The following is a 27500-nucleotide window of genomic DNA, read 5'->3' on the forward strand; positions in this document are numbered from 1 at the left end:
CAACATCACATATAATCATCAAACAAAGACCAAGCAAAAACAAAGCAAAGATAAGAACCCCTTGAGACTTAACAATTCTAAAACTAGCATGCTCTTTTGGATTCAACCACTTCATCATCACCAATAAGCTCAAACAACAACACTAAGCATCAAAACCCCATCTCCTTAAACAATTAAGCTCAAAATATTGTTCTAGCATAAACCCTAGCTCTACTAAATCATCAAAATTCCACATTCAAACCAAAGAATCGTAGTAGTAGCGTAGGAATAACACTAAATCAAGAATTAGATACACATACATTGAAGATTTAGGAGCAAAATTCGAAAATTCTAAATTTCTTGAGCAAAACCCCCAAAATCATGAATCTCCCAATGTGGTGGATGAAAACTCGAAGTAATCGGATGGAATGGAAGCTAATGATGTGGGTAGTAGATGTATGGAAGGAATTGAGAAGATTCAAATCCGTTTGGGAGTAATTTGAAGATGAAAAATTGAAAATTTCGCCACTATGTGTACGGAGTGTGTGTTTTGGGTGTGAAGTATGAAAATTTGGGTAAAAATCGTAAATAAAACATACCTGGGCAACTCGGCGACCAAGTCGGCGATTGCCGAGTTGGTCGCCATTTTTCGGCAAAATGAGGAACAAATTCGGCGGTCGTCGAATTCCAGGCTCCATGTGTAAATTGCGTTCAGGGATTTCGGTGCCCAACTCGGCGATCGCCGAGTTGGTCGCCGAATTTGACGGCCAAAATTCTGAAATCTAGGTCGCCGAGTTGTGATTTCGCCCCTTTTTTTTAACTGCAAAAATGAAAAACACTAGGAAAAACATCAAAAATGAAGATAAACTAACAAGGTAAAACTAGCAAAAACGAGAAAAAAACAAAGACAAACGAAAACAACAAAAAACAAGCAAAAACTAACAAAGCAATAAAAATTGGGTTACCTCCCAACAAGTGCTAAAATTAACGTCTATAGCTTGACGATACCTCACAATCATGGATCAACGAAATTGACCACTTCCACGTCGCGGTCCAACTCTGCTTTGAAGTACGGTTTAAGGCGATGGCCATTAACAGTAAAAGTGGAACCATTCGATGCAAGCAACTCGTAAGTCCCATTCCGATTGCTCTTGTGAACCACATATGGACCTCTCCATTTAGACTGCAGCTTGCCAGGAAATAACCAAAGCTTAGAATCATATAAGAGTACCACATGTCCCGGCTTGAATGTCTTTGTGCGGATGCTCAAATCATGGAACTTCTTGGCTCTTTCCTTGTAGATACGAGAACTCTCATAAGCTTCATTACTCCACTCATCCAATTCCATCAATAAATCACGCCTTGTATGACCGGCCTCCTTAAACTCCAAATTGATTCTCCTCGTCGCCCAATATACCTTGTGCTCAATCTCAACAGGTAAATGACAAGATTTGCCAAAAACAAGTTGATAGGGAGACATACCAATTGGAGTCTTGTAAGCAGTGCGATACGCCCAAAGAGCATCATCCAAGTGTTTTGCCCAATCTTTCCTATTTGCGATGCTCTTCTCCAAAATCTGCTTGATCTCTCGATTGGCCAACTCCGCCTGCCCATTAACTTGAGGATGATATGGAGTCGTCACCTTGTGCTTTACTCCATACTTCGCCAACACGCTTGCTAGCAACTTGTTGTTAAAGTGCGACCCCCCATCACTAAGCAACGCTCTCGGTGCTCCAAACCGAGTCAAAATATTCTTTTGCAAGAATTTAATGACTACCTTGGAATCATTGGTGACAGTTGGGATCGCATCCACCCATCTAGACACATACTCCACAACAAGCAAAATATAGGAAAAACCACATGAAGGAGCGAAAGGACCCATGAAGTCAATTCTCCAAACATCAAACAACTCCACCTCTACAATGATATTTTGTGGCATCTCATCCCGCTTGGTAATATTGCCCATGCGCTGGCATCGATCATAAGACTTCACAAAAGCATGGCAATCTTGGAAAATTGAAGGCCAATAAAAACCACTATGGTTTACCTTCATGGCCGTGCGGTTGGCAGCAAAGTGACCTCCACTAGGCGAGCTATGGCACTCATCAATGATCTTTGGCCATTCATGCTCTCTAACACATCGCCGAATAAAGCCATCGGCGCACCTCCGGTATAAGTAAGGATCCTTAAATAACTTGACATCATGGAGGAACTTCTTCTTTTGATAGTGCGACATCCCCTCGGGAAGAACTCCAATAACCAAGTAGTTGACATAATCCACATACCAAGGATCCTTAAATAACACAGCCCAAATCTGTTCATCGGGAAAAGACTCATTGATGGCCATCTTCGGATCATCGCCCTTGATCGGATTCTCCAAATGAGACAAGTGGTCGGCTACCACATTCTCACATCCCTTTCTATCACGGATCTCCATATCAAACTCTTGAAGCAACAAGATCCAACGAATCAAGCGGGGCTTGGAGTCCTTCTTCGTGAACAAGTAGCGGATGGCGGCATGATCAGTGTAGACAATTGAATGAGTTCCAATCAAATAAAAATGGAACTTATCAAAAGTATACACCACAGCTAGCAGCTCATTTTCCGTGGTAGTGTAATTCATCTGAGCATAATCCAAAGTTTTACTAGTGTAGTAAATGACCTTGAATAACTTATCTCTCTTTTGTCCCAACACAGCTCCCACGGCTCAATCACTAGCATCGCACATCAACTCAAATGGGGCACTCCAATCCGGCGTGATCAACACTGGCGTAGAAATCAGCGCTGCTTTCAACTTCTCAAAGGAGACGAGGCACTCATCGGTGAAGACAAACTTCACATCCTTCTCAAGCAAAGCACAGAGAGGCTTGGACAGCTTGGAGAAATCTTTGATGAAGCGCCTATAAAATCCTACATGCCCAAGAAAGCTCCGCACAGATTTCACAGAAGTAGGAGGCGGCAACTTTTCAATAGCCACGATCTTAGCACGATCCACCTCCAAACCTTGGGCAGAAACCTTATGCCCCAAAATAATGCCCTCACGAACTATGAAGTGACACTTTTCCCAATTGAGCACGAGCGTCGTTTCCTCACAACGCTGCAACACTTGAGCAAGATTGTCTAAACAATTATCAAAGGAGGAGCCGAAAACAGAAAAGTCATCCATAAATACCTCCATAATGTTCTCAATCAAACCATGGAAAATCATCATCATGCAGCATTGGAAAGTGGCAGGAGCATTGCAAAGACCAAAAGAAATCCTCCTAAAAGCAAATATGCCATAGGGACAAGTAAATGCGGTCTTATGCTGATCCTCCGGGGCTATCATAATCTGGTTATAGCCCGAGTACCCATCCAAGAAACAGTAGTACTCATACCCTGCCAAACGGTCAAGCATCTGATCAATAAATGGCAATGGAAAGTGATCCTTACGTGTGGCTGCATTCAAAGCTCGATAATCAATGCACACGCGCCATCCTGTGACCAGCCTCGTAGCTATCAGCTCATCTCTCTCATCCTTAACCACAGTCATGCCTCCTTTCTTAGAGACCACTTGAGTCGGACTCTCCCACTCACTATCAGAGATGGCATAAATGGTACCTGCATCCAACCACTTGAGCACCTCCTTTCTCACCACCTCTTTCATAGCCGGATTTAAACGTCTTTGTGGCTTCACCTTAGGCTTGTATTCCTGCTCCAACAAAATACGATGCATGCAAATAGAAGGACTAATTCCTTTGATGTCAAAAATAGACCATCCTATAGCAGACTTGTACTTCCTCAAAACTCGCATCAACTTTTCCAACTCCAACGGAGATAAATAAGCAGACACAATAACAGGAAAAGTCTCATTCTCGCCCAAAAATTGATACCTCAAATGCTCGGGAAATGGTTTCAGCTCAAGTTTGGGTGCAGCTGCAGCTAGTGCAGATAAATCAACTTCCTTTTTCCACCGACTTGCTTCCCCCATCAACAGGTTTGTGAATATCCATGTATGAAACAGGATCGATGGGATGACTCTCTACGGCCTCCAGCTCTGCAATATAATCCAAAATCTCATCACACGCTTCATCAAGCTCGGAGTATGGAAATAACGACTATGTGATGCACTCCTCCAAAGGATCCTCTACAGCTGCAGGAAAATCCACTACGGCCTCAATTAAATTGCAATCCTCAAGTTGTGGCTCAGCTGGCTTCTTCATCGCATCATAAATGGACAACGTCATCTTTTCATCATTGACGCGGAAAGTCAAATCTCCCTCTTGCACGTCTATCAACGCATGGCCCGTAGCTAGAAACGGACGCCCCAAGATCAATGGAGTATTCTTGTCCTCCGGCATGTCCAAAACTACGAAATCTGCAGGAAAATTAAATTGTTCCACCTGCACTAGAACATCCTCCACAATTCCCTTGGGATAAGTAAGGGAACGATCTGCCATCTGCAAAGCAATAGAGGTAGGCTTGATATCTCCAATCTCCAACCGGTTGAAAATATAGAGAGGCATCAAATTGATGCTTGCCCCTAAATCACAAAGAACGCGGGAGAAATTCTGCCCTCCAATCACACAATCGTTAGTAAAGCTGCCAGGATCCTTCTGCTTCATTGGTAGCTTTCTTTGTAGCACAGCACTGCATTCCTCGGAAAGATTAATCGTCTCATATTTCCCCAACTTCTTCTTGTTGGAGGCTGCATCCTTGAGGAACTTGGCATAGCCTGGCATATCTCTCAAAGCATCAAGTAAAGGAATGTTAATGTGAAGCTTTGAAAACATCTCCATGAACTTGGCTAACTCCTCATCCATCTTTGGCTTTGCCAGGCAACGCGGGAAGGGCGCTACAGGCTCTGGCCTGGGAAACGTAAGAGTAGGAATAGGCTCCTTAACAGCAGAAGTATTTGACGATACCTTAGAAATAGGCGGCGAATCGCATACAATCGTCTCCAAGTCATCCTCCTCCACAATCTCTACACTTTTTTCCTTGCCATCCTGCAGCTCTGGATGATTCTGATACTGAGTCCCGCTCCTTAATTGAATCGCATTACACTGATTTTTTGGATTGACCTCAATGTTGCTAGGGAATTTTCCTGGTGTGTGCTGCGCAGCTGCTTGGTTGGCCATCTGACCAACTTGAGTCTCCAATATCTGCACTTGCTTGGACAGTGCTGAAAAATTATTCCCAATATGACCCACTTGAGACTCCAAATTGGTCATCCTTGTATTAACAGTTGTCTTCATACTAGACACCTCTGTTAACACCTGCTGCATCATATCCTCAAGTGATCCCTTCTTCGGCTCATTTATAACTCCTCCGCTAGACACAGAAAACCTAGGTGGAGGCTGCACAACATTGTTGGGATTTGAATAGGAAAAACTTGGATGATTCCTATTATTGGGATGATACGGTGGATTTCCGCCCTGATGTCCCTGATAGTTTGGTCTATTGAATTAGTACTGCCGCTGGACATAATTAGCATCTTCAAACTGTGACACATCAGATAAACTCGGCTGCTGAGGAATTTTAGCTAGCAGTGGTTTTCTCTCCAACTCATACTGCTTTTGAAGAGCTTCATATTTCTCCTTAAAATCATCTCTCTCCTCATGCACAGCTGCAATTCTTCTCGTAGATTTTCTATCATTCGGCCATTGATAACTATTGGAGGCCATCTCTTCTATCACACGATAAGCCTATTTTGTATTTCTATGGAGAAGACGTCCACCTGCAGTAGCATCCACCATACTTTTTGTTAGACCAGTCAAACCATTATAAAAATGAATGATCTGCTGATCCTCCGTGAAACCATGTTGTGGACAGTTCCTGAGCAGCTCACGAAATCTTTCCCATGCATCATGAATGGTCTCATCTCCTAGCTGAGAAAAATGAGAAATCTCTGCAATGATTTTCTGAGCTTTAGAAGCAGGAAAGTATTTTGCCAGGAACGCTCTACACAAATCCTCCCATCCAGTAATAGCACCCATATCCAAACTCTTGAACCACTCATTTGTGTCCCTGAGAGAGAATCCAAACATCTTCATTCTGATGGCATCTGGTGGCGCTCCATTCTGCTTAATAGTGTCGCAAATATCTAGAAACTGAGTAATGTGAGCATGCGGGTTTTCAGAAGCCGTTCCACTAAACTGTTCATCTTACACCATGTTTATCAATCCAGGCTTCAGCTCAAATGTGGTAGCCTGCACAGTTGGTCCCCATCTGCCTCCTTGAAATTGATCAACCCGAGGCTGATACATGTGATTCAGTGGTGGCTCTGGTGGAGGAGCCGAGTTGCGCCTGCTCTCCTCTCTCTCTTCATCTAGCTGCCTCTGAAGGTCTGTCACTGCTCTCATAAGGGTTTCAAGATCCAAGTTATTACGTTGCTCTGCCATTGCTTGCTTCTTCTTTTTGCGGTTGTCTTTTTTATATTGCTTTTCAATTTCCAAATTCAAAGGTACAAGATGTTCCTTTCCTTTGGATCTCGTGATCATACACTCCTGAGACAACAAACAAAAATCAGAAACAGAAATTAAAAACTATAAATAAAATTAAAACTTATAATGCTTGAAATAATGCTTAAGTCTAGTCAGAAATATTAAAGTAAATTCTAAATAGTCCCCGGCAACGGCGCCAAAAAGTTGATTGCTAATTTCTTAACAATAATAACTGCAACTAAAACAGTATAATTGTAGCACGAAAACAGCAAGCAGAGTATCGTATCCACAAGGACTATTACAACGAATCACTTTAAGTAATCCTAAATAAACTCTAGTAATATTCAGGCAAACTCAAATAAGAATGAAGAATAAAACTTAAATCAAAACAAAGCAAATAAAATAGTATAAAAACTCAAATAATAAAAGACTCTGACCCTAGGGATGTACTTTTACTAATCAATTACATGCATTTAATCTATTGATTTAATTACCAATTCAATCCAACCCTGGTGAAAGATCACTATATTATTCACAAGCTTCTCTAACGAACACCTATGAACGTAGATTAATTTACCCCTTTTCACATTCAAGACTCCAAGGAATAAATTAACTCCAAATAGCACACAAAGAATAACTTCCTATAGCTTCACATGTCGCATTCAAGACTCAAGGCTAACACTATATCATGCATTCCTGAATCGACTGAACAATTATCGCATTCAAGACTCAAACTGAACAGCTAAACATGTAAATTATTGATCAGATAATTCACAAGAAACTAAGCACCAGAAATCATGAATCACAAGTTGGAGGGCAAATTGATATCAATAAATCATAAACACATAATTAATCAGCTATGTACAAACCCTAGGTTCAGATTAACGAACTAGCCAGACATCGTAAAATAAAACATAAACATAGTAAATAAGAGAACAATTGCAAAAACTAAATTATATAAAACCGTAATAATTGAATGTAACAGCTTGAATCTTCACTCTTGCAGAAATCAAAATCCAGTATTCTAAGAATTTAAAAGCAATGAAAACTAAAGCTATGAAACTAAAAAATAATAGTTGGGAACCCTAGATAGGTCAAAAGAGGACATATTTATAGTCTTAGGGTAAAACAAGAGTTTAAAAATCGAAAATAACATTGAAAAGCGTAAAAACGCGGAAACTTCAAAACACGCGGCCAAAACGGCGACCCGTTCGGCGGTTGCCGAACAGGTTGCCGAATTTGGCCATAAAATTGCCCAAAAACGGGGGTCGCCGTTTTTCTTCCACCAAGTGTAAAACCAACTCAGGGATTTCAGCGGCCAACTCGGCGATCGCCGAGTTGGTCGCCGAATTTGCTCTTCAAAACACCAAATTTCGGCGGTCAACTCCTTTGACCGCCGAATTTCCTCCTTCTCGCCCCGACTTCAGAATCTTCATCTTTTCTCGATTTTTGGGTTCGATTCTCTCAAAACTCTTCTCTTAAACATATCCCTTAGCTCCATGCTCCAGTACCACTCATTTCTGCATCAAAACAGCCAAAACTACACCCGACCGTGAAATCATGAAATAATAGCCAATGAACTCCAAATGATAATAGAACGGGCGTAAAATCGACTTAAACCCACTACTACAAAAGTTTACATACATAACAGTGCATAGATAACGGTTTTTTTCAAAAACCGTTATGTATGAGCGCACTTTTAGGAATAGATAACGGTTTTGGAAAAATCCGTTATCTATGTAGTGTTGTCTATATGCATAGATAACGGTTTTTGAAAAACCGTTATGTTTTTGCGTTATCTATTAGTTGCATACATAACGGTATTACAAAACCGTTAAGCCACCGTTATCTATGACCATCTTTTATAACAGTTTATTCATAACGTTAAAGAACCGTTATGTATAAGAGTCATTTATAACGGTTTTGGAACCGTTATGTTTGAGCGTATCTAAAAACTGTTATGTATAATTTTTTTTTAATTTTTTTAATTATTTTTTTAAAATTTTTTTTAAAACTTATATTTTATTAAATCATTTGAAACTTTCAAATTTTACACAAAGAACATTCTCTCCCTTATCTTTCAAGCTGAGCGGACCAGCTAGGGCTCCGCCGCCGCGGCCGCCGAAGTTCCGGCGAGGAGCGCCGGCCTCGCCCACCTTATCTCTCATTCTTTTGACTCAATTCGGGCATTCACAAACTCACACCACCGCCCAATTTCTCAATCTCCGGCGAACGGCAGTGAGGCCGCCGCCACTCTCCCTCAAAATCTCACTTAACCACCGCCTCAATCTGAAAAGGTTCCAGCCGCCACCACCGCCTGTATCTCAAGAGGCGGCGCCGCTCTCTCCTCTAAACCCTAGATCCCTAATTCCTCCGTCTGAAACCCTAGGGCCCCAGATATATGAACTTACAATGCGTCGGAAAACTGGAAATCGCGCGGCCGAAGCCTGTCGGTTTTTTCTGCGGCTCAATTCCCGTGACCACTGATGAGGCTTTTCACGATTTTAGCTCCGCCGCGCTAGTTCCGTCTCCGAATACGTATGTGAATCTTGTTGTTGAATAATGGTAGTATAACATCTGTTTTAGCGTTTTTTTTTTGTTGGATTCATAATTTGAGGTGATAGGAGGTCGTTGCTTTGGATGATGAATTTCGGAGTCGAATTGTGGGAACAGTTTTTGGACTAGAAGATAGGGTGATCGTGTTTGTGTTGATGCGGTTTTTAGTATATTTTAGTATGTTTATGTTTGGGGTTCTGTTTTGCAGGGAATCCATGTGTATTTTGTAACTGTACATGCATTGATTAGTTTAAATTGCGTTGTCTCTAAAGTGTATCCGCGTCTGAATACAGGGATGTGGTAGATGATAAATGTATTTTTGTTTAGGAAACATCAAACATTAGCATGGGTGGTGCAAGATAGTGTTTGTTTTCACTTAGGCTCTCCTTTTGTATCATATACTCCCTCCGTCCCACTCCAATAGGCTCAGTTTCCTTTTTGGGTTGTCCCACTCCAATAGGCTCAGTTTCCTTTTTGGGTAAAAAAGTTGTACTTAATTGGTGTGGACCACACCACTTTACTACCATTTTCCTACTAAAAAGTAAGTTTTCTTAATCTCCGTGCCCAAAAGAAGTGAGCCTATTGGAGTGGGACGGAGGGAGTAGAAATTAGTGTTTCTGTTAATTTAGAACTTCAATGATGCACGTGCTTGAGTAATAAAATTATCTATTGTTATTTAATTGAGTTTTGGGTAACATAGGGTAAGTGCTCCAAGGTTTGGGATGATTCCAACAGAAACTGATCTGAATGCGCTCCCTTTACTATCAAGTATTCCTGAAAGAGTGCTACCAGTTGCAGCCACACAGGCAAGAACAAATGGAGGTAATGATTCTTACATTCTCTCGAAATATTTTTAATCATTTAGGGGCCAGTTCATACAGAAGACTAATGCAAAATACATAGACATGCACCAAAATACAACAAAATACAGGATAAAGTGATAATTCCATAAACGTTGGTCCATGAAGCAAATACTGCATGTTCATAGTGGATGATATGTCATTTCTCGTGCATAACCTTTTATCTGATAAATGTTATGGAAATTCTTATCTTACTATGACCATCAGAAGGAGTATGGTATTTCCTTGATTTTTTTGCATTTTTCTGAGCTAGTGAGCTCTTGCCTGTGAGCTATAGCTATGTTATCATGTGGTTAAAATATGTTGATGCTGGCAGATTCATCCTGGCAAGGTGCGCCTATTACGTCTAGTCTTGCAAGGAAAGGGGAAGCACTTGCTGTAACTGGCTTAACTGAATATGGAGATGAGATAGATGTGGTAGCCCCAGCTGATATTCTAAAACAACTTTTTAAGATACCATACTCCAAGGCTCGAGTCTCAATTGCAGTTCACCGTGTTGGACAGACACTCGTCCTGAATAGCGGTTAGGATTCTATTCATATTGTAGTTTTCTTTGTTCTGAATGCTTTAGTTCTCAAATGTTGTTTGACAGGCCTGATACTGAAGTTCCATAATTTTCGTATGCTTTTGGGTAGTGACTTGCTAATCTTTAGTAATGAAAAGTTCGCAGCCGTGAGTTTGCATTTGTGGATGAGTATCTACTATTGAATACCTTTCTCGCTGGTTATAGCCTCACAATTGTAGATGTTGCAGTCTGGACTGCTCTTGCTGGTAAAATTTATGCAATTCTATTATTGAGCTTCTTTATATCGATGATCCTTGATGTGGTCTCGACTTTTTTTTTTTTCCAAAGGACTTCTTTTCGTGAAAGAGATTACTCATGTTTTCAATGTGTATTATAGCTTGCCTTTGATTGCTATGTCTTTTCTATATAAATCATGGCACACAAGTGTTCTACTTCTCAGAGAATATATGTTCTTTTATTTCTATTACAGGAGCTGGTCTGAGATGGGAAAGTTTAAGGAAATGTTCTTTTATATTCTCCCAAATTGTATATTATCCAATTCGAAGCTAAGTTTCCTATCCCATCTCTTTTCTATTGATGATAGTGTAAGAAAGATATCAGAACTTAACATCTATCATTGAGCTTGCCATGGCTATCTTGTTCATCTATTTATGACAATAGTGGGCTAAGGTTTTTCCCATATTCTGTGTGTATGCTATTTGTTCATCTATTTGAAAGAATTGAAGACAAGGTTTACCTTGAAGTCTGGTAGAGTAATGAATGAAGGCCCTCTTACTTTTCGGCTGTTGAAGTATTAAGAACTGAAACTTGAAGTTTCTGGTAGCAGGTAGATCAATTTACTTCCCTGGTGAATAAGGAATGAATAAGGGTGTGTGTTGGCTGAAATGTTAAAGAGTGTAGGGTGGTTGGCTGAAGACTTGAGTACCTACGAAATGGTACAATGTTGGGTGGCTGATTTGAGCCCTTTGTGTACTATGGTATGGCTGGAGTATGGGGTAGCTCAGCTGGTGTCTGGTGAGGCAGAGCTACCGTGAAGAATATATGCAGCGAGGCAGACAAAATAATTCAGATTGGTAATTTGAAGCACCTCTTTCAAATGTTAATTAGTGTTTCTGATTTTGCTGCAGGTTATTTCGGAGAAGAACAGGAAAGAGATCTCCAAGTACAGGCTATTTTGGAGAAGAACAGGTTATGTCACGTGCTTTTTTTTTTGTTGAATGCGGTCAAGCGATAATCAGCTATGAATCTACAAACTCATTTTGTCACAGAGGATATCAACTCAATTTTCGTCTTCTTCTTTTTCCCAGTATTTAATTATACTATAATTTAGGGTGATTTTGTTTAGTTCAATATGAGCGTGGAAGGGAGCTAGGATAAAACCCTTCAATCTCATCTATTGACTATTTGGTTAACTTTGGTTTGCTGGTGACTGGTGGCGGGTCTTTCATTTACTGGATTTATGTTTTTGTTTTGGAAATTTTAGAAGTGTGTTGAATTGCTATGAACTGTGCACTATTCATGGTGGTGTTTGCTGATTACAGGTGCCCCAAGTGCGTAGAACTAAAGCTTCGCCGTGAAGGTGCTGCTTTCTGGTTCGTTCTTTGATTGCGCTTTTGGAGTGTAATTTTACTAGCTTCTAGTTTTATTTCCATTGAAGCTGGATTAAATTTGTCCTAGACTTAGAAATTGTAGGTAAGACAATTGGGGATCTTCGAAGCTAGGTGCGTTGTAGACTGACTCCCTGGCCTTAGTATTGTATTAGCCTCTACAGAGCATCTATCTGACTTTGTTCTGCATGAAACACTTCTGCTGATTAGGCTTCATTCCTTTTGGAATTGGTTGCAAGTAATGCCTATTCTTGATCCTTTCCAGTTCCCAAGAGTGTTTCAAGGCATCCTGGAGTTCCCATAAATCTGTTCACTTGAATGCAAAATCTTCTTTAATTGCATCTGAAAGTTATAGTGAACAGAACTTAGGTCTGCCGGGTGACGGCTGGCTCTACTGCTTGATAGAAGGACAAGCACAGACACCAAAACTTCCACATTTTGACTGGTTTTAATTTATGTTTGTCCCAACTACAAAATTTATGTTTAATTTTTTTATCATTTTAATTACCTCTAACCCCAAAAATAAAACAATGCTTGTCCCAACTACAAAATTTATGTTTAATTTTTTTATCTGGTTTATTTCTCTATCCTTTTCAGGCCATTAAGACCATATCCAATATCACAGAAACGTATAGTACCTACTCATATTGATCAACCTGACAATTAGTTTGAATGTTAAGATACTTTAGCAATATACAAGGTGTGGTTACTTTTTGTTTGGCTGTGTAATTCTCTATGTTTAATCATATATGATTTTGTGGTTGATATTTCCTGATACTCATGATAAATAGTTATTTGGATCATATATTCTCGTCTTGTTTCATTTTCCAGTTTGAATTGCTATGACGTTAGTTTCATGGTTTGCAGAGTCAATTTCATGCCTGGAGGAATCTGTAAATATCTTTCTGGATATTGGAAGGTTTAATATGTCTGCAAGGTATTATAAGGTAAAAGATTAAATGTTTGCAGATATCTGATTTTCCAATTCTTTCTTTTGAATTTCACGTTAGCCACCGGGTTGGTTCTGTTCCATATGCTGAATTTTTCAGCCTTACGTAACAAAAGTAGTTCTCTGTATAAGGACATTGGTATGTTATTAGTCACCATTTAGGCATAATCTTGATTCTTGAGTATTATTACAGTACTGAGAAGTAATTGAAAGATGGTAATTTGAGATATCTTAATATGCAGGAAATTCTTGAGTATTATTATCAGCATTAGTCACCATTTACACTTATGTGGAGATGGATAATTTTGAAAAATAGATGCCTTTACTTGAACTGAGCTTTGGAAGGAAAATTCTTGAGCAAATAAATTAGTGTGCATCAGTGTTGGACTTGTAGTTTGATGTATTCCAGCTGAGCCTTTGTGTGCACGCATATGAGTTTTTATCAAGGGAGGAAGATCAAGATGGAGATGTTACTTTCAAAAAGGGAGGAAGATCAAGATGGAGATGAGCGCGAAGGAAGCCTTTGAGAGGTCGATGAGGACTTTGTCGGAGTGGATAAGCCAGGAAGTGAATCGAAATATGTAATGATCTTAGATACTTGATACTTGGTTCATTCAGATGATAATATACGAATATTTTGGATAATATATAATATTGTTATTGTTGATTTTATCATTTTGTTGTTTTAAAGTTATTTATTTATTTCTTTATATAAATAACATAAAAATTGAGAAAAAAATATTAAATATTAAAGATAATGGTTAAAATCGTTATAAAAGGTACAAAAAACCGTTATCTATGTCTTACAAAGATAACGGTTTAAACTGTTATAAAAAGTATAAAAAACTGTTAACTATAATATGGAAAAAAAATATTATATAATACATAACGGATAAATTCTAATACATAACAGTGGAAAACCGTTATCTATATCTTACAAAGATAACGGTTTAAACCGTTATAAAAAGTATAAAAAACTGTTAACTATGTTATGAGAAAAAAGAAATATTATATAATACATAACGGATTAATTCTAATACATAACAGTCGAAAACCGTTATCTTTTTCTTACAAAGATAACGGTTTAAACCGTTATAAAAAGTATAAAAAACTGTTAACTATAATATGAAAAAATATATATTATGGAATAGATAACGGATAAATTATAATACATAACAGTCGAAAACCGTTATGTATAATCAATATAGATAACGGTTTTATAACCGTTATGTATGTGTGGTTGTACTGTTATCTTTTCCCTTCATAGATAACGGTTTTATAACCGTTATGTATGTGTGGTTGTACTGTTATCTTTTCCCTTCATAGATAACGGTTTTTAAACCGTTGTGTATGACACCTATAATAGATAACACTACTATACACAACACTTTTTTTGCTTATAGATAACGGATAAAATCCTTTATCTATGAGCGTTTTTCTAGTAGTGACCGCAGAGTATAAACCATAAAAATCATGCAAAATGAGTGTTTATCAATAGCACTGTGACTAGTTCTTTGTTTTCTGAGAGCAGTAGGACATTTTTTAACAAAGTGTCCCACACCATTACAACCTTGACATTGAACAGAATCAATGTTTGTTGGATACTTCCTCATTTGCTGTCCAGACACCGTTCTATTTGTTGGTACCGAGGATGGCATAATATACTTTGGCTTGAACCTTGACTTATCTTTGTTTCTTCTTAAAGAACGTACCACAGAATTGAACCTCTTTGTCAGAAGAGCTAGATTTGGAGAATCTTCATCAATGAGCTCAACATCTGACAGGTTCATGTTATCTTCTTCTTCTTCTTGAATCTTTGAAGATTGAGCCTGGAATGCAATGGCTTGGGACTTCATCATAGATCTTTGTTGATCCAAATTTATCTCAATGTGAGCAAAATGCTAATCAACTCATTAACACGAAGAGTTGATAAATATTTGGTTTCTTCAATAGTCGAGATCTTAACATTGAAGCATTCGGGCAAAGATCTCATGATCTTTCTTACTAAACGTTCGTTACTGATAGTTCACCCAAACTTATAGCTTCATTCGCAATCTCACTCATTTTTTCTGATAGAGTTAAGGCAGAACTCAAGAAGTAAAATACGTACTATAATATCTCTCCTCAATTGAGGCCTACGGCAAGCCGTCCCAAACACAATAATAATTCTCAATACCTAGAATGATCCAGAAAACTCCTATAAATACTAACCCTAAGCCCATGCACAGCGGGCTGACCCAATTAATTAAAAGAACAATAAAATGAAATAACCAAAACTATTCTAAAATAATAATTTAGTACTGGGCCACAGCCCTCTTCCCGCGAGTGTAGACTCTCCACGGAACTCGGCCTCGATCTCTATCAACTGCTCGATCTCTATCAACTGCCTCTTCTACTGAAACAGCCTTGTCCTCAAGGCTGAAGTAAGGAAACTGACCACGAACGTCTGCAATGTCCATCCAAGTCACTTCCTCATCATGTAATCCATTCCACTTGATCAATACTTGCTCAATCGATTGGCCATCTCGTACTGCCGTTCGACGTTGTAGCACCGCCTCCGGTAAGTAAGGAGGGTCAACAGATAACAAATCTTCAGGTAGCGTCGGTTCGGCTTGTACCTGCCCAATGGCCTTCTTAAGCAGCGAAATGTGGAATACCGGGTGAACTCTACAAGTCGCTGGCAGCTTCAAACGATAAGCCACTGCACCCACGCGGGCTTCAACTTCAAAAGGCCAGAAGAAAAGAGGCTCCAACTTGGGATTACCAGCCTTGAACAAGGTTGTCTATCGATACGGTCGAAATTTTAGATAAACGAAGTCGCCCACCTGTAACTCCACATCCCGGCGGTGCTTGTTTGCTTCTCGAACCATACACTGATGTGCTCGCTCAAGATGGAACCGTAATTGATCCAATATGACGTCACGAGAATGTAATGAGTCAGCTAAGGCCTGAACTCGAACCTCCCCCGATAAAAAATGCATCAAGGTAGGCGGGGGCCGACGCCGACCATAAACCACTCAAACGGCGTGGTACCTGCTGCAGTGTGATATCCTGTATTGTACAATATTCGGCCCATGACAACCATTTTCCCCACTGTTTTGATTTTTCAGAGGAAAAGCAACGAAGATACGTCTCCAAACAACGGTTGAGCACTTCGGTTTGACCATCATTTTTGGATGATACGCCGAACTCATCTTCAGTTTAGTGTCGGCCAATTGAAATAGCTCATGCCAAAAAGAACTCAAGAATATTGGGTCACGGCCTGATACAATAGAACTAGGAATGCCATGTAATCGCACACTTCTCGAGTGAATACTTCAGCCACTGTCCTAGCTGTGAATGGATGGCGCAAGGCTAGGAAATGACCGTATTTGGAAAACCGGTCCACTACTACCAACACGCTATCAACCCCTCTAGAACAAGGCAATCCTGACACAAAATCAAGGCTAATATCCTCCCAAACCGCCGAAGGTATAGGCAAAGGGGCCAACAATCCTGCTGGTGACTTTGCTTCGTACTTATTCCGCTAGCACACTTCACACTTTGCCACAAACTGTGTCACTCTTTTCATCATGCTCGGCCAATAAACATTGGAAGCTAAACGGTGATAAGTACGGAAAGCACCTGAATGGCCGTCTGTTGGAGTCGAATGAAACTCCACAAGAAGTCTAGGAATCCAATCAGATTGCGGTGGAATGACCAGCCGCCCTTTATAAAATAGCAACCCATAGACCAAGGTGTAGTGTTTAGTACTTGCCTGACCCACCTATAATGTTGTAGCAGTCTGAGACAAGCGTGAATCTGCTCTCAATTCTTGTTGTACGGCAGTCCAGCCTACCTACTGAGGAAGAGAGATAGCAGCTAATTCTCCCTTCTCATCCCAACGCGACAATGCATCCGCTGCTCGATTAAGATCACCCGCCTTATACACCACAGAAAAGTCAAATCCCAGTAACTTAGCAGCCCAATTCTGCTGAGCTGGAGTTGTCAAAGGCTGTGTGAGTAAGTGTCGTAGACTTCTTTTATCAGACCGGACTAAAAATCGGTGACCCAATAGATACGGTCTCCAATGCTGCACAGCTAAAACGAGTGCCATTAATTCCTTCTCGTAGGCCGACTTGGACAACAATCGAGGAGAGAGACTCTTACTATAATAAGCTATAGGTTGCTGCTCTTGCATAAGCACGGCACCTATACCTCTTCCTGACGCATCACATTCCACAACAAATTCCTTTGAGAAATCTGGCATACGCAAAACTGGTGCCATGGTCAAAGCTTGTTTGAGATTCTGAAAAGCTAGCTCAGCATCGGCCGACCACACCCAAGGTCGCAGTGCCTCTTTCTTCAGTATTGCAGTGAGGGGAGCCGCAATTTTCCCATAATCTCGAATGAAGCGCCGATAATATCCTGTAAGACCTAGAAAACCCCTCAATCCCCGGGCAGATTTCGGAATCGGCCATTGTAAAATAGCTGATATCTTCATCGGGTCCATTCGCACTCCTTGGCTCGAGACAAGGTGGCCCAAATACTCCACCTCTTGCCGTCCCAGCAAGCATTTCTTGGGATTGATGACCAACGACTGGTTATGGAGAACTTGAAATGTCTGCTGAAGATGCTTTAAATGTTCTGGCCAGGAACGGCTATAAACCAGGATATCATCAAAAAATACCAACACGAATCTGCGTATGAATGGTTGAAAAATGTCATTCATCAAACTCTGAAACGTAGCTGGAGCATTTGTCAAACCAAAGGGCATGACCAAGAATTCATAATGTCCTGAGTGAGTTCGAAAGGCGATTTTGGGTACGTCTGCTCGAGCCACTCGAATCTGATGATACCCAGCTCGAAGATCCAATTTGCTGAACCATGCCGCTCCATGTAACTCGTCTAATAATTCTTGGATCACTGGTATTGGATATTTGTCTGGTACTGTTATCTTATTCAACTCACGGTAATCAACACAGAAAAGCCATGATCCATCCTTCTTGCGAACCAAGAGCATAGGACTGGAATACGGACTATTGCTCGGCTGTATAATCCCTGCCGCAATCATCTCGGCCACCAACTTCTCCATCTCATCTTTTTGCAAGTGATTGTATCGGTAGGGACGCACAGAAATAGGTCCAGCTCCTGGTTGAAGCACAATTCGGTGATCACACTCCCTTGCTGGAGGAAGACTCGTTGAGGGCGCACTCACAGATGGAAAAGCTACCAAGACAGCCTTCAGTTCGTTCTTAGCAGATGGTGAAAGGGACTCAGAAACCCCGAATTGCTCCAACGTCGCACCCCCATCCAAAGACCTCAACACCCAGCACGCATCTCCTTGCTCACATGAACAGAGCTCGTGAATGGAACAGGCCCTGTGAGTGAGTGAGGGATCTCCACGCAGGCATTGTAAACGCCCATTCAACAAAAATTCCATGGTAAGATTTCTCCAATTTGCTTTCACCTCTCCTAGGGTAGCCAGCCACGACACACCCAATATCATATCCACACTGCAAATAGGAAAAACATAGCAAGAGATATAAAATGTCTAAGTATCCAATGTGAGTGGAACATCCTTACATATTCCTCCAGTGCAAACTCGAGAGCCATCACCGAGTACCACCGAAAAAGAAGTTGTGGGCTCAATTTGCCAATTTAGCTTTCGGGCCACCTTTTCGGACACAAAATAGTGGCTCGCCCCACTGTCAACCATCAGTAACATAGGGAAGAAGCGTATCTCAATCACCTCTTCAGCGATCGTCAGAACACAAGGCCGGCAAATCTACTTCGATAGGGAAACAGGGTATCCCAGATCATCATTCACGGGACGAAGGATTATCCCAATGTCTACTAGCCGGAGATGTTGCCATTTTCAGATAGATTCTGATTTCTCAAAGTTGCAAAAGGTGGACCCAAACCTTCTCCTAAAACGAAGGTAATCATTCTCTCCTCCCCTGAGTCAACTGAATCAGAAGTCCCTGAACCCCCTGCTTCAAATCCTTCCATCCTCACAAATGTGCCCCATCGATCTCGTTCCATCCTTCCTAAAACGACATCCAAGAAAATCTCTAAATCAAAGCCAAAAACTGCCTCCAGAAAGCTTATCTCTCCTAAATCCAAAGGCAAAGCTGTTTTGGAAACTATCTCTGAACCAGCTCCCACTGGTTTATCTGATAAAAGTCAAGTAGTCGTTGAACTGCAGTCTGAAGCTCTACAAGATGCAACAAATCACCTCCGACGTCTTTTTGGTGATTTTGATACATCTCAAGAAGTCTATCAGAACCTTCATAGACTTCTTACCTACACTTTCCTAAAGACGGCACCCTACCCTCAGGTCAACAGTCTTCAAAACACCAAAACTGAAGACTCGTTTGAAATTGAAGAAGCATCCTTAATCAGCCTCTTTCAAATCACAAGAGTCTGGGATATCATCTATGGATTTGATAGATTCGCCATGGATTATCTGGATTTCATCGGTTATTCCAGGCGCCCAACTCCATTCAACAACAATGCTGGCGCATCCAAAGTCTCTGAAGAGTCTACAGTCCCTGAGCCTGCAGATGATTTACCCACTGCATCGCCACTTCATCAGGATCCAATTTCTGAGATCCATCTCCGAGAAGCACCTGCATCTGAGACTGCTCCTCAAGCGGACTCTGCAGCTGACATCACTTCTCCAGAGCAACTGATGACTGATCCGATCAGTCAGTTGCAGTTTGAGACATCAATTGTTCTGCCATCCTCCATTGAGGATATTCAACCCAGTGATGTTGATATGGCTGCACCTCCTTGCTCCTCGCCAGCAACAAAAATGCAATCAGCCGACACCGCTGATCCCTCATCTCCAGAAGGTCAAATTGAGGATATCATAGAGACTCCTCGACCATCTTCACCACCTCTCGTCAACACTGATGAGCCCACTCCTTCCAAGGGCCTCAACATCAGTCAAGAGCGTATGTATGCTCCCGCGCCTTCTACAGAAGAAGTTCTCCGTTCTACTCCTCCCAGAGATGTTGTCGTCACAACCAATGTTTCCTCAATCACTGATTAGGCTTCCACCTCCCAAGGACCAGCACAAACACCACCTGCTCCCACTGATCAACCAGAAGAAGTCATCAATGCTCCCCTTGAGCAACCAGAGCAAGTCGTCGATGCTTTGCCTGAGCAACTTGAGGAAATCATCAAAATCTCTCGCCGACCCGGTGTCATCTGATATGACTCGGATGTTGACACTGATGGTTTTCTAACTAATGGAAAAAGAAAGAACCTATCAAACCTAAGCTCAACATACCGGAAGGAACTGAGAATCCGATAGATGCCCTGCTAGATATCATCGCCGAACAACAATTTACAATTGAGACACTGAAGCATGAAAAGGAGCGACAAGATATCTATGGTGCAAAGTTCACAAGGCATCTCACAGCGGTTGAAGCTCAAGCCAAAGATGACATGATCCATCACGATGCTCGCCTCATTGAACTCCAAAGAAAAATCAATCGAGCTGAAATCAGTCATCTCACCTTCCAAAGACATCTAATCCAAGATGACTTACCAAAAATTAAGTCAGAGCTCAAGGAGATTCATCAATTCGTCTTGGAAGCCGAAATCAAATCCAAGGAGCAACTTCTTGAGATTCAAGATAAGCTCAGAAACATGCACATAGAGTTCATGATAGAATTCATGACTTCTACTGATGCTCAACTGATGATCGCGCAAGAACTTCAACCGATTCTCGTTCGTTTGGCTAAAGTTGAAAGTGAGCTGAACTCCGTTCGAGAGTCATCCAACTCGTCGCTCATGCAATCAATGCTGAGTGACATCAATGATCTTCAAAAGAAGGTTAGCTCTCTCCCTCGCGATGATGCCAAAAAGGGGGAAGAGTATTTGGAACCTTCCTTGCCCAAAGAACTGGCACAAGACTTTGCCAGGGCACAAGCCATCTTCTCCGGTACTACTCAAGCTCCCTCTGTCTCAAGGGACCTCAGCAGGAAGAGACCAAGAGAAGAAAGCTCATCCTCAGAGCCGAAGGCCAAGAAAGCTCTCTCCATGGGCGAAGAAATCAAACAACCCTTTCAACAGAGCCTTCAAGATCAACAAATGATTGTTCAATACATCAGTGAAGGCCTCTTTGCATCCCACCTGGATAGATGTGAAAGACAAGATCGTTGGATGGCTTCAGAAATGAATGAATGGTGGGAAAAGTTGAAAGAAAGCTACACCAAATAGGTTGTCTTCGCGAACCTCGATAGGAGCAGAGAATTTCAAATTGAAGCTTGGAAATACTTCCTTGCAAATTGGCCTGAAAGAGCAATGGTTGAGAGAATGCAGGATGCTCAGAGAAAAGCCAAGAATTCGACTGAAAATACGCTGATGAAGACTGTCTGCCCTCCAAGAACAAGAAACGGCGTGAACAGAGATTCCATCAAAAGAGAAGTCGAAAGCATTTGCAAGATCTGGAAGGTACCTACTAATGTCCATTCAGAGGCTCTCAACAATATCTGGAATGCAGTCTTTAGCTTGTATGGACAGAAACCTTAGATCTCTGTTCTGTGTTCTTAAGAAGTTTTTCTTTTCTTGCTCTGTAATTCAGACTGATATCTTATTAGTCTTACTTTTAATGAAAAGAACTTCTTATGATCTCAACCTGAAGACAATGACTCTTTGTCCAGGCTCTGATTAATGTTTTACTGTCTTCTCCTTGTTTTGTGTTAGAACTGTTGCGTTCTTGACTCTAAGTACAAGTTATTAGGTTCCATTGTTAAGGGGGAATAGTATTCACCCTGTTTTAGGACTTGTGCTTGATCGCTAATTTCTTAACAACAATAACTGCAACTAACACAGGCAATTGTAGCAAATAATAAGCAATCGAGTATCGTATCCACAGAGACTGTAAAACCAAAATTACTCTATCTATTTCCTAAACAGACTCTAACAGTAGACAGGTAAAATAAAAACGAAGGTGAATCACGAACTAAAATTAACCAAATAAAAATTAAAGAGCATATAAAAATTGATAACTAACTCAAATATAAAGAAAACTCTGACCCTAGGGATGTACTATCGTTAATCAAACACATGCATTCAACCTATTGATTCAATTACCAATTTTAATCCAACCCTCATGAAAGATCACTATATTATTCACAAGCTTCTCTAACGAACACCTATGAACGTAGATTAATTAACCCCTTTTCGCATTCAAGACTCCAAGGAATAAATTAACTCCAAATAGCACATAAAGAATAGCTTCCTATAGCTTCACCTGTCGCATTCAAGACTCAAGGCTAACACTATATCATGCATTCCTGAATCGGCTGAACAATTATCACATTCAAGACTCAAACTGAACAGCTAAACATGTAAATTATTGATCAGGTAATTCACAAGAAATCAAGCACCAGGAATCATGAATCACAAGTTGGAGGGCAAATTGATATCAATAAATCAAGCACACATATTTAACTAATTATGTACAAACCCTAGGTTCAGATAAAAGAACTAGCCAAACATAATAAAAGAAAGCAAAAACATAATTAATGAGAACGCAATTGAAAGAACTGAATTAAATAAAACTCTGAATAAAACAATTGTAGCGGCTTGAATCTTCAATCTTGTGGAAATCCAATCCAAGCTGTAAAAACTGGAAAGCAATAATAATCTAAAGCTATGAAACTGAGAAAATAAAGTTGGGAACTGAAAAAGGAACCCTAGATAGGTCAAAAGAAGACCTATTTATAGTGTCAGGGTAAAATACAGTGTTTGAAACCCAGAAGAACTCCAAAAACGCGCAAAACTGAAAAATCCGGGTAGCCGGCGACCCACCCGGCGACCCATCCGGCGGTCGCCGGCCTAAGCACAAAAATCCTTCATAACACGGCGATCGCCGCATCTTTTCCAACGTTCCAGAAGGTCCGGCGACCCAGGCGGCGGTCGCCGGTCAGGTCGCCGGAAATCCTTCTTCGGGCGGTGGTCAACGGTGTTTGACCGCCGAGTTCTGACTGCTGCGCGCGATGTTTTTGTTTTAGCCATAACGTTCTCGTCCGAACTCGGATTTGCGATCTGTTTGCGCTCACAAACTCCTATCGAGACGATCTACAACTTATATTTAAGCATAGTTTTCTAAATTCGAACTCAATAAACCTGAAATTTCCTTCAAAGTTCGAGTAAGAATCGTGTTTCACAAGATAAAGCAAATTAAGCACAAAACAACCATCCAACACTCAATTTCCTATAAAAATGACATCATATGAATACTAAAAACCATGAAAACATGAGTGTTATCAACTTCCCCAAACTTAATCCATTGTTCGTCCTCGAATAATGAGAAGAACACAAACAATAACACGAATGGGTAAGAAATCTAGCTCATCGATGCCTCCGAAAAATAAAGAATGATAGAATTCTCAAATCCTCAATAATTAAGCACAAAATTCTCCAATAAACACAACCTATAGCAAAATCAACCTTGACATTCCAAACAATTGAATCTCACAAGGTATGTGTATCACTCAACTCTCAATTTGATGGAATAGATAGGACGTGTATGCTCTCATCGAATTCAATACAATGTAGATCACTTACCATAAGCTTGCCAATCGTCTACAATCTTCATCGCTAAAAGTGTGTCAGGACTAAGATCAAAAAGGCCTTTTTCTTCGGGTTATAATGTAGGGACATTGGTTAAGGTAGGAAAATATAGGCTAAGTGACTCAAATAGATCAAGAACACCAACCTTATGACTTCACTAATCAAATATGGAATAAATTCCATCTTCCACCCAACTATGTCACCATAAACAACACAACTCAAGGGATTTAATCATCACCATACAAAACTAAACACTCTTTTATGCTCTCCATTTATTTCCAACAAACAAAGTCGATTTTCTAACAAATTTCTCAATGTACACTCGACTACACTTTTTTTTTCCTTTTTTTTTTCTCAACAACTTTTTTTTTTCTTTCCACAACTTTTCTAGAGCTTATAAGAGTAAATAGTAACACAAATGCATCCCTTTTTTTTCACAACCCACTATGAATATTCACCACACAAAGATCTCCATATACTTCATCACCCCCTATCATCCGGTTAAAGAATAAAAGCTAAATAGGCTCAAAGTGGATAACAAAAGATAATTTTTCGTTAAGGACAGTGTTTGGGATAATAATGTGGCTAACAAAAGATGACCTAAAATCATCTCCTAATCCTGGGCACAACAACAACCTCGACACAGAAACCATGGCAAGTTCTAGAAGATCACCACATGCATGACAAAACTCACAACAAAGAATAAACTGTGTATGATAAACAGTTATGGCTCAAATCCTCACAGGTTTATTCAACGTCTAAAATTCAAGGTCAAAATCATTCTAGAATTATGCAAATTAGTTCCAATTATGCTTAAATCATCAAAGAAAAATCAAATTCCAATTTGTTTTTTCACAGAAATCATCATTGGCATCTCACCAGAAACTAATGGAGCAATAATCATCTCAAAAACAAAACAAACACACATCACCAACCAAGCAGGATAAAACAATAAAGCCAACAAAAAGATAAAAGTGATACACATATCTATTCTCACCCCCCTCCCCCAAACTTATTACAGAACATAAGTTCGAAAATAAGTTTGGAGGGATGATGATATGTGCGTCACTACTCACATAAAAACATGCTCCATGGTGGTGGTATGAACAAAGCGTGAGTTCCCGCATCTTCCAAGCTCAACACTGCACTAACAACCCCAAAACGAAGAAAACAAAGAAAAGAAAGAAACAAAAAGAAATAAAAGAAACTAAAAGAAAGAAAACAAAACAAACGGTTGGGTTACCTCCCAACAAGTGCTTAATTTAACGTCTAGAGCTCGACGATACCTCATGGTCTCAATGAACATCAAACGCAGAGGGCGTGACAGACCGCCTAACACGAACAGAGACAGAGGACTCATGCGCATCAGCTGCGTGAAAGACGACACTTCCGTTGGGCACATCTATCATAGCCCTCCCCGTAGCTAAGAATGACCGACCAAGAATCAACGGCGGATTTGCATCTTCAGGAATATCGAGGACCAAGAAATCCGTAGAAAATACGAGTTTGTCAACCTTCACAAAGATGTCTTCAAGCTTTCCTCTCGGCTTCACTCTTGATCTATCCGCCATTTGAATCTCCATCGAGGTCGGCTTGAGATCTCCAATTCCCAACCGCTTGAAAACAGAGATGGGCATCACATTGACACTAGCCCCTAAATCGCAAAGAGCCTCGGGAAATAGCTCTCCTCCAATCTCGCACTCAATGGTGAAGCTACCCGGATCTTTCTTCTTCGAAAGTAGCTTCATTGGCAGCTCAGTGCACACAGCTTTCGCCTGCGGGATTTTCTCATCCTCATCACCCATCTTCTTGGTGTGAACAACTACCTTTTCTTCTTTCTCCTTGGGATCCTGCAATTGTGAGAGAGTTTGAGGCTGTGCACGTCGGTCTGATTCTTCAAGTAGTCTCTCTAGCTCATCCACTATACGTCTATGCTCTGTCTCCTCGGGATTGTCAATTTTTTTTCTCATTCTTGCAATGGGAGACCTCCAGCTTGCTTTCCTTGACATCCACCTTTTTGCTCGGCTGCACAGCACATTGCTCTTCAAGCACCTCCCTCTTCATCAGCCTACGGGGGAATGGAACCTTTGGGATGTATTCCCTAAGTGGAATAGGAGCCTTGTATGGTTCCTCACTTGGTTGATCGTTCTCCTTGCTCATTTTTCTATCTTTTGGAGACAGAGTGCCATCGAAAATAGCATTGCATTGGCCCTTTGAATTGACAGTAGTGTTGCTCGGGAATTGGCCCGACTTGTGCTGCGCAGCTGCTTGGTTGGCCATCTGACCAACTTGAGTCTCCAATATCTGCAGTTGCTTGGACAGTGCTGAAAAATTATTTCCAATATGACCCACTTGAGACTCCAAATTGGTCATCATTGTATTAACAGTTGTCTTCATACTAGACACCTCTGTTAAAACCTGCTGCATCATATCCTCAAGCGATCCCTTCTTCGGCTCATTGATAACTCCTCCATTAGACACAGAAAACCCAGGTGGAGGCTGCAAAGCATTGTTCGGATTGCCGTAAGAAAGATTAGGATGCGGGCGTGCTCCTGTCTGGAACTGCTGCTGACCCTGCTGATATTGCTGACCTCTGCTATACATTCCTGGCTGTCCTCGCTGGAAATTCTCATAGTTTCTGCCATTAACATAATTGACATCTACCATGCCTGAAGGGTCTATCACAGCTTGCTCAGGACGTCCAACATTCAACTCACCAAGTTTCGTAGTCAACTCTGCCAGCTGTGTAGCCATCGCTGTCTGCTGTGTAGCCATCACTGCTTGTTGAGTAACCATTTCTGCAATAGGATCAGAACTGGACGCAGCTGCAACCTTCTTCAATTGTATTCGCTCAGATGGCCATTGGTAGCTCGTAGAAGCCATACTATCAATAATGCTCCATGCTTCAGAACTGCTTTTCTGGAGTAGAGAGCCACCTGCAGCTGTATCCATGTGCATCCTTGTACGCTCCCCGCAGGCATTGTAGAACATTATCACGAGCGTGCCTTCATCAAATCCATGGCTTGGGCACTTTCTGAGCTTCTCCTAATACCGCTCCCAAGTCTCCGCTAGCTTTTCTCCCTCGTACTGTTGAAACTGCACGATGTCCATCTTCAATTTCAACGTAAGGCCAGGCGGATGAAACTTGCGTAGGAACGCATGAGCCAAATCCTCCCACATGATATTCTCTCCCAGCTGCAGCGTATGATACCACGACTTCGCCTTATCCCGCAGTGAGAAGGGAAAAAGACGAAGACGGATAATGTCATCGGGGACACCATTCATCTTCACCGTGCTACACAGCTCCAGGAAATGCGCCAGGTGCGCATTAGGGTCTTCGATCGCATGTCCACCATATTGGCTCTGTTGGACCATTGTGATCAAACCCATTTTCAGCTCAAAGTTGTTAACATTCACTCGTGGGGACTCCTGGTACACATACTGTGGTATGAACGCTTCATTGATGGCTGGTTGCTTCTGAGCCTCTTCAGCCTCCGTTTTATCAATCAGCTTCTTCAACTGCTCTTGCAGAGCTCGAATTTGGATTTGCTCAGGAGTAGCCATCGTATCTGTCTCAACTTGGTTCTTCTGTTTCTTGAGAGTGCGCAACGTAGCGTTGATTTCAGGGTCCAACTCAAAAAGAGGATTTCCGTGAGATCGTGTGTTCATACGCAACCTACAGAAACACACCTTTTAAAACTCAGAAAAGAAAAAAAAAACAAATAAAACCTGTTTACCTCGTTTTTGGGTGGTCTTTGCTAGTGTTTCTGTTGTGCTTTCGAGCGTGTTTCATGACTTTTTGCCTTATATTTCACATGCTCGATGATCTTTTTGGGTTTACTGTCGTCGTGTGCAGGATTCGAGAGTTGTCAAGTATTTTCAGCTCGATTGGAGCAAATCTCGAAGCTAACCTCATGGCCGCCGCCGTGCCACGGCCGCCACCGTCGAGACGGCGGCCGCGGCCCTACGGTGCGGGCCGTGTTGGTTTTGGATGTTTCTGCGAAGGGGCCTCACGGCGGCGCCGTCCCA

At 41.1% G+C, this 27500-nt stretch overlaps 3 protein-coding genes and 1 non-coding gene across 7 annotated transcripts; 3 read left to right on the plus strand and 1 right to left on the minus strand.

The window, feature by feature from the left end:
- Positions 1–994: 994 nt before the first annotated feature.
- On the minus strand, positions 995–1327 carry LOC130990636 (uncharacterized). The gene has a single exon (XM_057914860.1). It carries the CDS (start codon positions 1325–1327, stop codon positions 995–997), a length of 333 nt encoding a protein of 110 aa, XP_057770843.1.
- Positions 1328–5772: 4445 nt separating this feature from the next.
- Positions 5773–5879, plus strand: LOC130991098 (small nucleolar RNA R71). The gene has a single exon (XR_009091061.1). It is a non-coding gene; the product is annotated as a small nucleolar RNA R71 (small nucleolar RNA).
- A 3784-nt stretch (positions 5880–9663) lies between these two features.
- On the plus strand, positions 9664–10401 carry LOC130987465 (uncharacterized). Its single transcript, XM_057910993.1, has 2 exons — positions 9664–9779; positions 10134–10401. The coding sequence occupies exons 1-2, from the start codon at positions 9680–9682 to the stop codon at positions 10343–10345; spliced, it is 312 nt and encodes a 103-aa protein (XP_057766976.1). The 5' UTR covers positions 9664–9679; the 3' UTR covers positions 10346–10401.
- A 259-nt stretch (positions 10402–10660) lies between these two features.
- On the plus strand, positions 10661–13509 carry LOC130987463 (methionine aminopeptidase 1A-like). Of its 4 annotated transcripts, none has more exons than XR_009089761.1 (4): positions 10661–11531; positions 11885–11935; positions 12818–12897; positions 13142–13509. XR_009089761.1 is itself a non-coding variant. In XM_057910992.1 (3 exons), the coding sequence occupies exons 1-3, from the start codon at positions 11440–11442 to the stop codon at positions 12400–12402; spliced, it is 330 nt and encodes a 109-aa protein (XP_057766975.1). In that variant the 5' UTR covers positions 10661–11439; the 3' UTR covers positions 12403–12449. The 4 variants fall into 4 exon arrangements, 1 of the variants encoding a protein (XP_057766975.1); XR_009089762.1 differs by having other exon boundaries at positions 13294–13509; XM_057910992.1 differs by lacking the exons at positions 12818–12897; positions 13142–13509 and adding an exon at positions 12216–12449.
- Positions 13510–27500: the final 13991 nt, after the last annotated feature.

The sequence above is a fragment of the Salvia miltiorrhiza genome, chromosome 6 (assembly GCF_028751815.1).
Source record: "Salvia miltiorrhiza cultivar Shanhuang (shh) chromosome 6, IMPLAD_Smil_shh, whole genome shotgun sequence".
Taxonomy (NCBI): domain Eukaryota; kingdom Viridiplantae; phylum Streptophyta; class Magnoliopsida; order Lamiales; family Lamiaceae; genus Salvia; species Salvia miltiorrhiza.